Source organism: Corapipo altera, unplaced genomic scaffold (genome assembly GCF_003945725.1).
Source record: "Corapipo altera isolate COAL_440 unplaced genomic scaffold, ASM394572v1 0, whole genome shotgun sequence".
NCBI lineage: Eukaryota > Metazoa > Chordata > Aves > Passeriformes > Pipridae > Corapipo > Corapipo altera.
In genome coordinates, this window is record NW_020884872.1 from 77,541,805 (window position 1) to 77,557,756 (window position 15,952).

Here is a 15,952-nt window from a genome sequence, read left to right on the forward strand (position 1 = left end):
GAGAAACAATTACAAAAGAAGCTCCCGAGGAGCGGTTCGAGTCCGGGATGCGCGGGCACGCCTGGGCCAGCTCGCCCGTGGCTCCGCTCCCGGGAGCGGGAGGCACGGCGGGAGATGTCTCCGCACCCCGCCGGTTTCCCGGGGCCTGGCAGGTGAATGGCGAGAGGGGCACGGGGGAGCCCGGGGCGCTGCGCTGCCCCAGGCCGGGCCCGGCTGGAAGGGGACGCTCCGGCCCCTTCTGTGTGCTGTTCTCTGGGGCGGTACTTACGGCGAGGGGCTTTTAACGGGGGCTTTGGGGTCATCGTGGCGGTGCGGGTGGGACAGACGCTCTGCTTTGTCGTGTTTCTGTCAGGCGCTGGCAGCAGCAGTGCCTCTTTGTGATGTCTGGTTCTAGCAAATACACAGCCTGTGTTTGCTCGTGCTCAGCTCAGAACACCAGAGTCGGGATAATCGTTGACATGCACTGAAATAAAGCGAGAGCTATAAAGGTCTGAGCTGCCATGGTTGCCTTTCAGAAGACTGTAATGCCCCATACGGTGCCCCACAATTTTCCAAAGTAAAGTAGCCAGAAGATACGTACCAGAATTAACCTACCATGAATACCGTTGAAGAATCTCAGTCAGTCCAGCAGTGTTACTGTGCTGTTGCTTAACCTGGTGAAGTTGTAGCAAAGTTGATACCAAAAAAAAAAAAAAAAATTAAAATGAGGAATGTAAACACCTTTATAATTGCCCTTCCAAAAAAAGGCAAGTGTTTTTTAGAAAAAGTTTACAGGTAACCTGTTTATTGCTTTGCTAAGATCTTCTGGCCCCCATTTAACAATAATAGACTGTCATTTCATTTGATAGACGATTGCATTGATCTGTTTTTTATCATGCTACTTCCTGAGTGCATGTGCTAGTTTAAGGAAGTGTACAGTCAGTGCTGTCTCCTGGGGCAGTGATGATCTCATCTGACTTTTGTCAGTCTAATGTAGTCCTTCCTTTATATGTAAAGTTGTTGTCTAGAGCCCAGTTAGAATATGTTGAGAGAAGTTGTGCCCTTTGAAGGCTCAGTTCAATGTATGTGTTGTAATACCTTTTTCTAGTTAACTTGGAAACTTCCAGAAAGCACTGCTGAGATTTGTGTTGGTTTCAGCAAAAGTTTGTGATTATCTAATCAATGCTGCAGGAGAAAGTGTGAAACCCATCAAGTCCTGTGATTTGCAAAAAGTGAAAGTGACAGTAGATTTGTCCTCTTCACTCCAGTTAAGATTTTTGGGCAGACTGGTTCTGTCAATATAATGCTGCTCTTTTACTCTCTTGAACGGTTTGCTTCTAGGTGTTGGTCAAGTCAGTGGAAGAAACATCACCAAAATGTTGTTATGGTTTAGGAAAAATCCTTCCCTCTATTATGTAAAATCCAGCTGGCTGCCTGGTATCTGAGTAAAGAGATTCCCTGTCAGGAAGTGACCCCCCACCCCCTTCCTGCGCGGCTCAGAAAAAATAGCTAGTGACATCTTCCAAGAGCTTACCTGTATACAAAATTCATTGCAATACAAAAAATTAGCAGCAGCGGCAGCAGCCTCCAAACCTGAAAACAGGCATGGTATTTTGATTTCACCATATTCTCCCACCTCTTAGATTTTGGGTGACAGCAAAAGGGAGTGTAGTTTTTCAGTCTCAAATTGACTGGGATTGAGAATTGATTCCGTGGGTCTGTATTGTTTCCATCTATGCAATGGTGTTTATGCTTTCCTTTGCAAGACTGTGAGGTAGTTTCACAATGATAAGGTATGAAGACCTGTCCAAAAAGTTGCTGCAATAATCATGCCTACCCTCTCTCTTAGGAGAGACCTTCTTGGCAGGTCAAGTACATAATTTCAAAAATAGGTACCAAAAGACGTTGCTGAATCAAAGGGAAAATGAAGTTTCCAGAAAGCAGGGATTTGAATTTATGGTTTCTCAGAATTGCCTGGCAGCTGGTACAATAGATTTGAGGTCAGGGAGTTGCTTTTATTTCAGTCTCCAGAATTTTAATCTTAGCCATTTCAACTAAGAAGAATGAGTATGCTGATGGTGGAGAGTATCTAGGGGATGGTTATATTCATGTTGCTGCTTTAACATTTCTGCTTTAACCATTCCAGCACCTCTACTGTTGCTTACCTGGATTGCTTAAAGGTTATTGAGCAAGTGGGAGATCTTTCTAATGGACTGCACATTGTTGGTGCTTCTGTTCTTTTTGGTTTAAACCAACAAAAGCGGAAATTACTTGGGCATAAAACTCTCCTACATGTCTGCTAGGCATCAAACTTGAAAAGGGAAAATACCCAGAGAGAAATTTATATATGACTTTTGAAATGTCCCCAAAATGAATGTGTAAAATTGTGCTTAGTAAAAATGAGAGTTTATATACCAGCATCTTCCTGCAGCGTGAGGTTTAGCTACACTAGACATTAAGCATGTGAGTCCTTAGAAATGTGTCTATTTTATACAGAAAGGTGAGAGTGGGCAAATTGATTTTTGTCACATGCAGGGAGTCGAATGAGTATTGCCACTCATTAGTGTAGGGTTCTTCTACCAGGGTTCTTCTATGGAGAACAGTAATTTGGTATGTATCTGAGCTAGAGACTATGGATTCCAAACATGAATGTTATCCACTGTGTTGATTTTTGCAAGCAAAATCAAGTCCATTTAACATCTTGTCCTGTTAATTTTCAACAAGTATTGGAGCTATCCCCGTCACTCACCCTGCATCTATCTACGTGTATAACAGAAACACAAGTCTGCATCCTGTCTCTACCACTTTGGAAAATCGAATTCCAGCTATAAAGCTGGAAGAACTGAACTGATTTTGCCCCTCTGAAAGTTTGCTTATCCAAATTGTCTCTAACTCATGACTTTTTACACACTAGAACAACAAAACCACAAGAGGCCCTGAAAACTCAAACTGTGACGTGGGCTCAAACTGTGACTGTGCTTCCACAGGAAGCACACTTGCCTTCAGATACACCCCGACCAACCACACAAAATCATGGTTTTAGCTGCATCTGTGCCTGACTTTAAAGAGAGGAAAACAGAGTTGTCTGGCAAAAACAATGTTGATCCCCCTTCCCTGTTACTTCCCAGTATGTGTTGCTGTGAAACCGTTTTAAATTGGGTATATCCTTGTTTTGGTTCCATTTCATCATGAAAAATGAACACAGAGATCCTTTCTTTCTTTCCGCTCTCTTCTGGATAACGGTGGGAACAAGCATCAGCACAACGTTTTGTAGGCCTGATACTGTAACTACTGCTGTGTCCCAAAGAGCTTTGCTTCTTCTTGTGCACAGGATGCTGCAGCTGGCTGCCGGCTTTCTCCCCCCTTCCTTCCTGTACTCGCTCATGCATGTACACAGTTGGGTCAGTGCAGGTTTCTAACCCTTGCACTTCTGCTTCCTGGAGAAGGCCAGAACCCTTCACTGTTTTGCTTTGCGACACTTGCACTTTGCAGCCTGTGGTCTTGAATGAGAGTCTCCACTTGTCAGAGCCACCACTGCATAAAAACTATGGTGTTTTTCCCTTTGCTTAACAATCAGGAGTCCTTCCTGCCTTCCTTTTGAAGTCTCCTGCTTGTCACTGCAGTGATATGTGCAGCTTTAAGTCCAGACCCACAGTCTGACAATAGAGACCAGTTTGGGAATAGTGTAATTTTAAGATTTTCTTTTTCTCACCTGTCCCATTCAATGCAATGTGTTCCAATGTGGCATATGCTTATGCAGTACCCTATTTAAGCTGTATTTGTATTCTAGAGCCAATGCTTGCAATTCAAATTAAGAGTTTGGAGTTTGAGGAGAAAGAAAAGTTGCATCTTCTAAGCTGAATAAGGTCCTTGATGTCTTTCAAGGTGTACAGTCCAAGCTGATTGGAACTAGGATTAATATAGTCCTGTCTTCCCTTCCACCTCTGCTTCCTGCCCCTCTCTTTCATCTAATCATACAGGGAGTGCATTCTGCTGGTTGATGCAGCAAAATACATTGTGTGCTCTTGGAAAGGGGGTAATGTCAGTTTTGTGTTGGCTTAGCTTCCTCAATCAGATCACTGTTTAATGGGGGGCATTCACTCTGATGTTGTCGATGTCTTGCAGGATTGGGTCCTCTCTGGGAAAGCTTAGTTTAACTGTGTCCCATCCTTTGTTTGTTTGTGTGTTTTCCCTGAGCTCCCTAATTAAACAGTCTAAAATATCTTGCAGTGCTGCCCTCCATCTTGATACTGCACGGTTTTGCCATTTGTATTTACAGGCTTTACCATTTTGAGATATTCACTAAGGTTTTGTAACCACTAAGAAAATGCCCTATTTCTGTCAGACTTGGTTCAGGTTATTTGCTTGTCTTTACCACAATATTAAGTGATCACAACTAAACTATGCTTGGCAAAGGCAGAATCCACAACCAATCCTCCTGTATGCTTGTGAATGCCAGACTGTTTATTCTGTGTGGTTTATCTATAAATTTTACCTCCTGTTTGTAGACCAGGTTTGAGGATAAAGTAGTCAGGCCTCAGTTAGTCTCTAGGGTATGATGATAGTTCTTTGGAAGTGTGATCCTTCTCAGTCCCATTTACCACCTGCCAAATGCCCAGTGGATGCATTAACATGCCTTTAGTCTCAAACTGAGCAGTGTAACTTCTTAGGAGCTATTTATCTTACGTTGTCCATTTAGGGCCAGAGCAAGCCCCTGTCTGCCTGCACAGGCCTTGTAGACCTCACAGGAGAAGATTTAAGTGAGAAGTTCTTTTCCTTCTGCTCTAGGTGGTGCAGGTCAGATATTATTACTGAAGGAAGGTGCCTGATTTTCTGCCTCTTGGCCTCATTTTGTCTCAAGGAAGACAAGAACCTGGGTTAGGGATGATGGAGAATATAAAATAGAGGATGGGAGGAGTACCAGTTCGTTTGATGGTTGGGTAATATAAAAATTGTCACTTTTAATGCACTAAGAGCAGGCTGTTGTGCTTTTATATCATCATTATACCTAATTCCTGTCCATGATAATTTAGTCATTTATATGCCCCAAAGCCAAGCGACAGATGATGTACTTTTTTTTTCCTTAGTAATAACTTGCCTAAAACTATCTTTTTATTCTTGTGGGTTCTTATGTAGGAAATGAAGACATGAACAGCACTGCACCTTTTACTACGATTTCAGGCCAGAGATTGCCAGGTAATGCTCTTGACATTTCTGTTGCTGTTCCTCAGTAACATCGAGAAAAGCAATATGTATTATTGTATACCTTAAACTATCCTGTGGTAATTTGTCCTTTATTGAATTGTGAACAGCTGTAGGGCAGGGGGGAAGGTACTCTGATTGTCACATCTATTCTGGGACAACTAAAGTTATTTAAGAGGAACTGTAGAACACAACGCAGTTCTCATATACTTAGTTACCCCAGAGCAACAGAGAGAGGAGAAATAAAATGGGAAAATTTTGTGTATGGAACTAGAAACACCTGGCAACACCCGTTTACAGTTAAAAGGAGAACTAAGAAGTCTGCTGGGCTAGAATTCAGATAAAGGCAAGACACTTTTTCATTTGAGTAATTTTTGCCCTGTACTACTACGCTCATTTTATTTGCTGTTGGCCAAAAGTGGGGTGCATACTAATACTCTGCTCATTGACTCACTCTAGCTGGTGCTAATTACACTACTGACTCACACCCAAATTCCAGGCAGTATACGTAGCTTCTTTTCACCTGTATGAACATGCAGTCCACATCCAGAGTTGTCCCAGGGTTGCAGAAGGAAGCACTCAGAACCTGGAGGAAATGCAAAGATATGTTCTGGTTGCAGTATTGGCCCAGTGTAGAAAAGGTTTAAACCCAGGCATCTCCATGGCTTATGCTGGTATAAAAATCAACATATCCAAGAAAGAATGTGTTTGTAATTGTACAATCCTAGACTGTTTCTCAAAGGCAATTAAATCTGCAAGTTAATATCCCAGGTATGTCAGTGTTGCATGAGCAGGGGGGGCTAGTTGGCTGTGATTATACCAAAGAAAAGGCAAAGTAATTCCCTCCCACAATCCCATTTTTTGGTACATGGTATGAAGGTCTAAATTTGGTGCATTTGTTCTTAAACCTGAGCTTGCTCATATCATGTATGCAATTGCAAAAAGCATTGACAAAACTGTTTTAGACTAGACTTTTCCAGTGGTAAGATCAGCAGATCCATTCAAGGGAAATAGGTATATATCTGCTTCTTGTTTGCAGTAGCTGTGTTGCTCTCAATCTCTGAGGTCATGTGCTTTGCTTTTCAGTCATGCTGAAAACCAACAGTGCTGCTGCAAGACACATAGCACTGTGAGAGGGTGCTGTAAAAGATCAGTTACTTCAGAGAAAAGAATATTCACAGAATTGGCATACATAGCAGTGCAGAATGAAGGGAGAAAAGTATGGACAGTGACACTCCCAGGAACAGCCCAGTAGATCTTAGCCAGGAGGAAGACTGTTAACCTGTAAGAAATACAGAAGAGGGATGCAGCAATGAGGACAGAAGTGAGAATGGGAGGGTGCCTGACAAACCTAGAAGTAACATGAGGAGGAAGGAGGGGCAAGAAAAAGAGAACTGGAAAAGTAGAGGTGAAAAAAAGGAGAGAAGAACAAAGCCACTATGACTGAAACATGGTTTGTATTTTATGTCTTTGAAAACAGGTACCTTCTTAGGACTGTTTTTTGTAGAGAGAGTGTAAGTCTACAGAAAAATGTTTCACAGAGTATTGATTTGTCCCTACTTGACTACAGTATATTCCCAGCATCAGCCCAGTTTGCAACAGAGATACAGCAAAATGGAAGAAAAGATAGAGGGACGGGAAATGGAACTGAAGTAGAGGCATAAAAACTACAAAAAAACCTCACGGTGCTTAAGTAGGTCAAGAAAGTCAGTGATAGTATGGCTTTTTACAGCAAATGGAATAGAACATGACATAGAAGTGGAAGAGAGCAAACAGAGGAGATATAAAGAATTCAGATGCAGACCATTCAGGCACTGTTGTGCATAGAGTGCAACTATGTTCTTGCTGCTCTGAGATCTGGAAGTATTTTGCAGAGGGATAAAAACTGTCTGCTTTGGGATGGAATAATCTCTACCATATTTCCTATTGTAGTGTGCAAACACAGATACCCTGAAGAGAGTATTGTGTTGTGGGTACTTTAATTATAGTGTGTTAAATTGAAATGAATAATATTGATTTTCTTCTTTTTCTTTCTTTTTCCTTGAAGACAATAGCAGTTCATCCAATGTCACTTCTGTGTCATCCACACAATCTGCAGCAACATCTGCAGGAGGTATGTATCTGTTCATCTGTCCATGACTATGAACCTAGAAGTTAGCTCCAAACCTAGCCCAGATCATACCAAATTCTGAAGAACAGGACATCAAAAGTGGGTATTTGAGAGAGAGGCATTATCATTTTAGGGCTGGGAAGCAACATGTAAAACAACTCTGAAGAGAACCTATACTGCTTTTTCAAATTTAGGTAGCATGCTTCATCAGTAATTATATTTGCAATGCCATTGTAACACAGGATTCAAAATAAAAATTCAAGGAAGAATTGCAAGAAGTTGGTCTTTTAACTGTTCATTCTTTTTCTCTTAGCAAACTTCTTCCATTTTCATGGAAGGTGAATAGGATGTTGTGCAAACAGTGCGTATCTGTTTAATATTATTTCACAATAAACAGATTTAGGGTATAATGAAAGAGTAAGCCTTTATTTCCTTTTATGTAAGACTCACCATGATGATCATAAGGATCATCAAGGTTGGAAGAGATGTTCAAAATGGTCTAGAGCAACTATCAACCCAGCACCACCATAATCACCCCTAAACCATATCCCCAAGTGCCACATCCAGATGCCTCGTGAACATTTCCAGAGAGGTGATGGAGTCACCATGGTCAATATATTCCAATACCTAACCACTCTTTCAGTGAAAACCTTTTTTCTAATACCTAATCTGAACCTCCCCTGACACAAGATCATTTGCTCTCATCCTTTCATTTGAGAGATCATGGAAGAGACTGACCCCCACCTCACTACAATCTCATGGGAGTTAATACCATAGAAAGTAGTCCCTTTAGAGCTCATAGCCCAAAATAGCACCGTTTAAGCAAGACACAAGTGACAGACATGGAACAATCTGTCATGGGTGCTTTTGCATTGTTCTAGCACTACCTTATTTCTTTCACAACCTGCCAAAGAACTTCAGGTAAGAATTATTTCCCAAGGCAGCAATATTGCCTTTGTGATACTCCAACATAAATAACATATTAACACATCTTTGTAGAACAAACAAACAGTTCATCCACTTGCATTTGCGGTGTTCCAACTGTCGGCTATGTCAGTATGAGATTATTAAAAAAGGAAATTAAAAAATTCATGTTGTGGAAGAACTTGCACAGGCAAATTTCACTACATTAGTAAGGACTGGATAAGAGTTAATGTCTTGCAGTTCTTCAGGCTGTGATGCACAGATAAAAGGTTGCATCTGAGAGAAGCTAGTTCTAGAAACTGGATCCCCTTTGTGCTAAGAACCACGTGAAAGCAGAGCAGAAATACTGGGTCTACCAAAAGATACTTTGTGTACTTGTGAAGTTTTATGCTAAGCATAAAGTCCCAGCTATGTCATTACGTTTCCAGTACAACTCTTACTTTCTGTCCCTGTAATCTCTAGATAAGCTCTGAGCTACCACACTCAGAAGTTGCTTCTATTTACATATAAAATACTCACTAGGAGAGAAAAAAAAAAACCAACAAAACAACTTTGCAGGGACCTTTCTTTAGATAGCAAGCAAGTGGTGCAGTGTCTCATTCCATTGCCTGCAGGGTCCCAGTTTAAGCATGTCTCACTTGGAAAGTTGTGAGAATTTTGTAATCTACTTGTTGCCTTAACAGCCTTCTCCTAAAAGTGCAAAGCCACAGTGTTTCACCAACCTTCTACTCCATTCCTCCTGCTCTCTGCTCCAGCCCTTGCAGGTTTATTTTAGAGGTCTGAGCTTTACTAGGTCTGGATAATAAAAGAAAAAAAGAGTCCTGAGCCCTTTACTGTTAGGCACAGTATAAGGCTAAGAGAGAGCTTAACTATGCCTTGCTTCACAAGGTTTATGATTCCCATCCTTCTCTGTCTTTTTTATTTTGTCGTCAGAAACTTCACAGATTTTAATACAATGTTCATCCATTTTGATTATCTGTTTCAACCTCTTCTTGCTTAAAGGCTCTGCCATTATTCTTTTTTGGGGGGGCAGGGATGGGGAGGGAGCTCTTTATGGCGAAAACAGAAGCTCAATCATTTTCCATGCAAAGGAGAGTTTATTTTAGGAAGAGCATAACAATTTTGTATGTTAGCACAGTGCTTATGCAATCTGAGTTTTGTGTTCATTCTTCAGCTAGAACATTAAGGGAGTAGTAGTGCATACTGCTAAGAATTCTTACCTATGTGCTATATATTTTTTTTTTTGATTGATGGATATAGTATAGCTATTTACTGTTTAAACATAGGTAGCATACTAAGTAAAATACTTGCCTCTTTTAAAAACAAAGCATCATAAACCTGAACTATATTACTGGCATGCATGCTTTTTAAACAAAAAAAAATTAACTTAAACAGTCAGGGTTTGTTTAGTGTGATGTTCGATGAAGCCCAGCTGGTCTTTTGGGGGAAGAGTAATTAGGGAAATAAAAAATAAAAGGACAGATGTTGCTATATTCTTTCATCTTAACTCTGTTTGTAAAATAGTATGGGTAAGATTTTTCAAAGACAGAGAAGAACAGATTGATGCCTGATTTATGTCAGCTTTCCAAATTCTCCAGCTGCCTTAGATAGACTCCCACTGATGTTTTGAAATGACTGATGTTAAATACATCAGGAAAGATAGGTCTGGACATTAAACAGACTTTACTGTTAATGTTATATCATCAAGGGCTGTAATCTTGATAAAATAAGAAAAAAAGGATTGCTAGTAGGAAAGAAAGGTGGGGAGAAGTAATGTGCAAATGTGCTGAAATTCCTCATAGGTGTTTGGATATTTTTTGTCATGACTCAGGTGTTCTGTAGGGTAATTTGATACCCATGGAATAATTACCATCTTTGTGTAACATTGTTTCATAATGTTATGCATGGAACAATTAGCCATTGTTCAGAAAGAGGAGCTGCTTTGACACTCAGAAATCATGGCTGAAAAAAACCCCACAGAAAACTGGCTGCTTGACACTCGCATTCAGATTTGTCTTTCTTTTGATATTGCTTATATTAGGCATGCAGTTACCAGGTGTGATTTCATGTCATATAATGTAGGTGGTTTCCATATAGACATTTCATTGCTTATTTCCTACAGTGAGGAACGATTTGGTATTTATAGATCATTGTGCCTTTGGGGAGTTTACCTGTCACTATTAAAATGTTCCCTGAATTTTATCTGATGTATTTTACACATGCTTCATAGAGGAACTGAATTTCCTAATTGTAACAAGGTAAGTACGTGACTATAGTACTCCAGCTGTTCCAGCTCAATGAATGCTCATTTCAAAGTGTATCCTAGGGTTATGGCACAATGCAGTTACAACAACAAAGAACAGGAAAACAAATAACATTTACTATTGAGACTGTATTAAGCTGTTTCAGTAGTTTTAATTCTGAATGTCTCAGAAGTGTTGTATAGGCCAGTTCCTTTCTAAATGCTTACACTGTTGTACTGCTGTTTTTCTTAAAAGTTTTTAATGTTTATATCAGTACTGGAAGCTGTGATATTTAAATCTTAGCAAAGACAGAGTTCTGTATGTAGTTCCTCATGTTTTACACCACACTTACAAGAATATTATTCTATAGAAGCATTTTAGATACTGTATATAAAAAAAAAAAATTGAATATCAAGTTTACTTTGGAATTGAGATGAAACTATCTATTTTTTCAGTTATTTTAGTTTTACACAGTTGTAAGAAAACCTGAGTATAATTAATCATTTGAATGTCCATAATAAAAAGCTTTTGTGGCATTTAAAATGAACTCAGCTTGTGTGAGGTTATAGAAATAATGCAGAAGTAGACAGCTACAAAGGGAGCTTTTTCTATCTAGAGTTCTTTCATACGTAAAAGCTATTTGCCTCATACTGTCTGCTTAGAGAAATGTTAGTTGCATAACAGGCTCATGTTTCTTGTTACTTCCTTCTTAGAAAAATAACAAATTGCTTTAAAATCATTCTTTCTGGCTGCCTTCCACTAAGGTTCTAAGGATTTTGCTATAAATATCAATCCCTATTATTTGTGAATTTTGCATCATGGTATTTTTATTCTGAACAGTTCATTAATGCTTTCTGAGGAGGGAAGGGGAAGCAAAGTTAAAGACGTTAAGTGTCCATTAAACTTGTGAAACACCTTTCCAATCTTTGTTTTAACCTTGACAAGACAGATCACTACTAAATGGATTATATAAGCCAGCAAATTGACTTTAGTTGAACTTTTATCGTGTGTGGAAAACATGAACCTTAAGTTTCACATAAATACAGAATTCTCTGTGGTAATTTTTAATATATATGGAGCCTTAGAATGCTAGTGTTTCATTCAAAAGCAAATTAAAAGTTAAATCATTACTAAAATTAGAGGGGGGGAATTTTGATGCAAAATCTGTTCTTATTAGAAAAGCTTTGTTGTCTGAAAAAATGGGTGCTTCCAATTGAAAGTTACTCTTGACCAGAAGTTCATTGCATTTTAAAATACTGTAAATTAGGCATCATTCTATGGAATTGGATAGTGTTATCAAAAAAAAAAATTACCCTTCTAAAAGTTATCCAGGTTTTCTTTACAGCCTTCCCTTTAAATCATTCATGACCTTGAGGCCAGAAATCAGAAGTTAGGTCTTTCCAAAGGAAAGTCTGTATGCAAACCTGGATACTCATGCAGTGGCATTTTCATTGTTACTCTGTCATTCTATTTGGTCACAATAAATGCTGTCTTACTCCATGAGTATGCAGTTTATTATTTTTATGTATTTTTCTATGTGGTATCACAAATAAAAATTTCCCAGGTGTGTCCACCAGTACTACTCATCTGACCAGTACCACTCAGCCCACTATCACCAATATGTCTGTCAGCTTGACGACTCAGCCCACCAAAACCAGCCAGACAATAAGATCCACCACAGCTTCATCAGTCACATCATCACAACTCTATGTTACAGTGGTGACCACTTCCAAGATTTCTTCCACTTCTGTAACAGGTGAGTTCACAGTTCAGGAAGCTCATAAAGGTTTGTACACACATTCATATAGGTTGTAGAATGGTTAGTTTTACAGTGTAACAAAAAGAAGAAAGAAGGCATTTGCATGTAGAAAAAACAGGACTAAAGTGGGGTTTCATTACTAAGTTGGCTACAGTAATGTTGCTCTGAGCACTCTGCTTACTTAAAGAAAGATTCGCTTAACCTCAGAAGCCTGACATGTTTAGGGAAAAAACCCAGGCAAGTGGTCTGAACCAGCAGCCACCAGCACAGAGATTAGCAATGTTAAGGAGAAAGTCTGGGTTTGGAATGCAACTTCTATGTTTGTTCAGCTTTCCTTTCTGCAGTTTGAACTTGAACTCATCTCTAATACTTCCTTTCTCACAGCTGACCTGTATCTCAAAATATGTCTACTGGCTTGGTAAAAAGACCAGTAGTTCCCTTAGCAATGTAATGAATTTTATCCCTAACACAGGACGGAACATGACTATGCATGACAACTTTATGTAAAGTTGTCCAATACAATTTAATACTACCCTTTAATACAAAACCAGTGAGCACAGAATTCAGTATTTCCTTGCAGTTAGCTGCTTGCTCACATCACTTCCTGCTTACCCTTCTAAACACATTAGGGTTGCACACATATCAGTGGAGCATCATTGGGTAGGTGAAGCTGTCACCAGCAGAACTTTTAGTTGACCACGTAACAGTCTCTGTAGCAAGTACAAATAGAAATGGAGACAGACTGTCTTTCAGTGGGAGTTTGTAGCAGATGTAACCAGTTTTAACAGTGAAACAGCTGTTGCTTCTGTGTGATTATGTTGTCTGTGTCAATACTTGTGTTAGGCTGCAGAGTTGATCTCGCTTAGGATAGCGAGAGTACAATTCCCAATTCCATGAGACAAGGTAAAGCAATCCAACAGCTCATTGCCACTAGAAGTGTTTCACTCCCACTGTGTCACTATACTGACTGACTTGGTGGCTGTTGGACCCCTCTTGCAGGCTGTCTCAGTATGCTCATCTGAATAAAAGCAACTTCCTTTTATGCTTGTGTTAATTTCAGGCCAGTTTAGTGAGTTAAATTTGCTCATGGAGGGTATGAAAAACGCTAGCATGCCCTAAGAAGGGCAGGAGCTCCTTGTGTAGGAGGGGAAACCAGGGGGAAGAAAAGGCAGGGTAAAGAGGGACATGGAGAGGAAAAGCGGTAGTCAGTCTTTCAGAGACAGCAAGCAGTTGGATCAGCTGCTCCCACGTCACCAGAATGTGGTACTTTAAACCAGAGCCCTAGGTTTCAGCATGCTTGGCTGGTATCTTTTCAGGTGATCTTTGTTAAATTTGTCTAATTGGGTCTTTAGATGGTATGTCAGTGGGGAGGGCAGGATGTAGAGGAATCCCTCAAAACACAATTTTGCAAGCTCTCTAAAAGGTGCCTTTTGTTTTCTTCTTTTCAGCCACATCAAAATCTGAGGCTGTTGTAGCCAAAACCTCCAGGTTCGATGTGGGCAGTTTTGTTGGTGGCATTGTGCTGACTCTTGGAGTCCTAGTTATTCTCTACATCGGATGCAAAACCTATCACTCTAGAAGAGGCATTCAGTACAGAACCATGTAAGTTCACAAGGAATTGTCCCTTGTCCATTTATTGCTTTCTTCAAGGGAATAGGACAAACAGAATGGGCAGAATGAACTCTGATACATTTGGTTAATGTACATTATATTAATATCATTAAGAGATTTAACTGTGATGATTTGTCTTTCACCATTTCAGCTATTCCTCATTAGTATTATGCTGCTCTTCTGTGGGGGTTTTTTCTCTGATGTATTACATAATTTTTTTTAAGGATCTTTGTCTTTTAGCTATTCCACGAATAGTTAACATTTCATTGAAACTCTTTCTGTAATTTGCAAGATTTCTGGTTCTTCTTGACACTTTCTTCTAGTGTCAAGAAGACACCATTCTTTAATGTTTTCCTCCCTCTTGCTGTTACGTTTTTTGTAGTGAAGTTCATTAAAAATTGCACCATCTCACTTGCTATTTATACTCAGCTCTACTCAGATTTCTTCCAGGCTTCCATACTTGCCCACATTTAGTTCAAGAACAAGGTTGCTTTTCTTTTCCTATTCAGTATCATCTGTCTCAGTCAGGAAACTTGTTTTAAGTGAGATGATGTCATTAGATTGTTGGGATACTGGTGTTGAGGCCTTTTGTTTTCTCTCCATCTTGACTCCCGCTTATTGGTCATGGAATTAAATCAGTCATTGCTGCACGTTTACCTGCAGTGGTGTTTGTTAATGGATATTGTAGACTTCAGATCAACAGTGTCTTTAAAACTTGGAGAACCTGCTGCTGAGCTTGTACAGTGGCTTTGGTTAACTGTGGCTACTGGGTATAGGCAAGACAGATAGGATAAACGTGCCTGAGCAACAGCTGATGTAGAGATACGTGAATGAAATGTGAAAGGCAAGATGTTAATAAGGCCACTGAAGCTGGAGGAGTCTTGACAAAATTAAATCGTTCAGTTGACTTCAGGCTTGGCTCAGAAAGGACTGTAACTCCCAGATCAGTGTGCCCTTTGCCCTTCTTAGCAAGGTGGCCTCTGCTCACAAAATAACCTTCTCAGCAGCAGCTAAGTGGCTCTTTCTCATGTTGACTGTTGCTTGTTGTGGAAAACATTAATTACCGTGTTTCTATTGCAGTGATGAACATGATGCCATCATTTAAAGAGACTTCAGGGAAGACAGTGTTGGAAACCCACCCTGTCACAGCTGTTGTAACTTGCTTCTGAAAGAGTTTCTTTCATAAAGATGATCACAGTCTCTAAACCTGTGGGTGTTACCCTGCAAAATGTTGAGAAGTTTTTTTAAACATCCTGATTTTTTACATTGGCTTTCATAAGAGTAAGAGGAACTCAGCACTTTGTAGAGACAGTATTTTCTTATTCCAGTATTTGTAGCCAGATTTAACAAAATCACATATTGAGTCATTTTAAGGTACACACACAGGTCTCTGAAATAGCTAATTACTAGCACAGGTGATTACATCATTGCAATTCTAAGTAAGTTCAGGTGGGTTTTTTTCTAAAATTTTGTATTAAATTGTATTTATTTTGAAGTTTGCTGTGAACTTTAGTTTAGAAATTTTGGATTTTGAACAACTCAGTTAATTTTTAATAGAGTATAAAGGGGTGTGTTTAGCTAACTGTATAGAAGGTGTGATGAGTACTTTAAGTGTCAGTCATTAGCTTGCCAGTGACTTGCAGATACTTTCCTTAATAGGCTGTACAATGAGACAAGCTGCAGGAAGCATGGACAGATTGGAGATATCCATCCATGACCGTTTTCTCTAAAAGCTGCTTTTTTCTAGCATGTCCTAATGAAGCTTGTGCAATTGAAGATAAAATAAGAATGCAAAAAAGTAATTGTGCCATCATAAATAAAAAAAAAATACAAAAATTGCTTCTCAAAATTGGCTTTTAAGTTGAACATAGCAATCAGCTCTTGATCTTTATTATTACAAAACTGTATGCAGTGTTTTAGTAGCATTTGATTATCACTGAAACTTACATACAGAAGGAGAAAACTATAATATAGCATTTTAGAAAACTAAAAACTGCATTTTTACAACTGTCTTCAGAACTTGGTACTGCTGGCACATGTGTACAGAGATCTGGTCAAAAGTCCAACTGAAGATAAATGGGCCATCTCTCAGAAGACCTTTAGATTAAGGCCCAAATGCACTGG

At 39.5% G+C, this 15,952-nt stretch overlaps 1 protein-coding gene across 1 annotated transcript in view; it reads left to right on the forward strand.

Annotated features, from left to right (window-relative positions):
• The window catches only part of TMEM123 (transmembrane protein 123), a 16,014-nt gene extending 360 nt beyond the window's left edge, over positions 1 to 15,654 (forward strand). Inside the window, exons 2-6 of the mRNA XM_027637381.1 lie at positions 5,116 to 5,175; positions 7,229 to 7,294; positions 12,023 to 12,214; positions 13,666 to 13,819; positions 14,909 to 15,654. Coding sequence (XP_027493182.1) covers positions 5,116 to 5,175; positions 7,229 to 7,294; positions 12,023 to 12,214; positions 13,666 to 13,819; positions 14,909 to 14,933 — 497 coding nt within the window. The 3' untranslated portion in view covers positions 14,934 to 15,654. The remainder of the gene's footprint in view (positions 1 to 5,115; positions 5,176 to 7,228; positions 7,295 to 12,022; positions 12,215 to 13,665; positions 13,820 to 14,908) is intronic.
• The last annotated feature ends 298 nt before the right edge of the window (positions 15,655 to 15,952 follow it).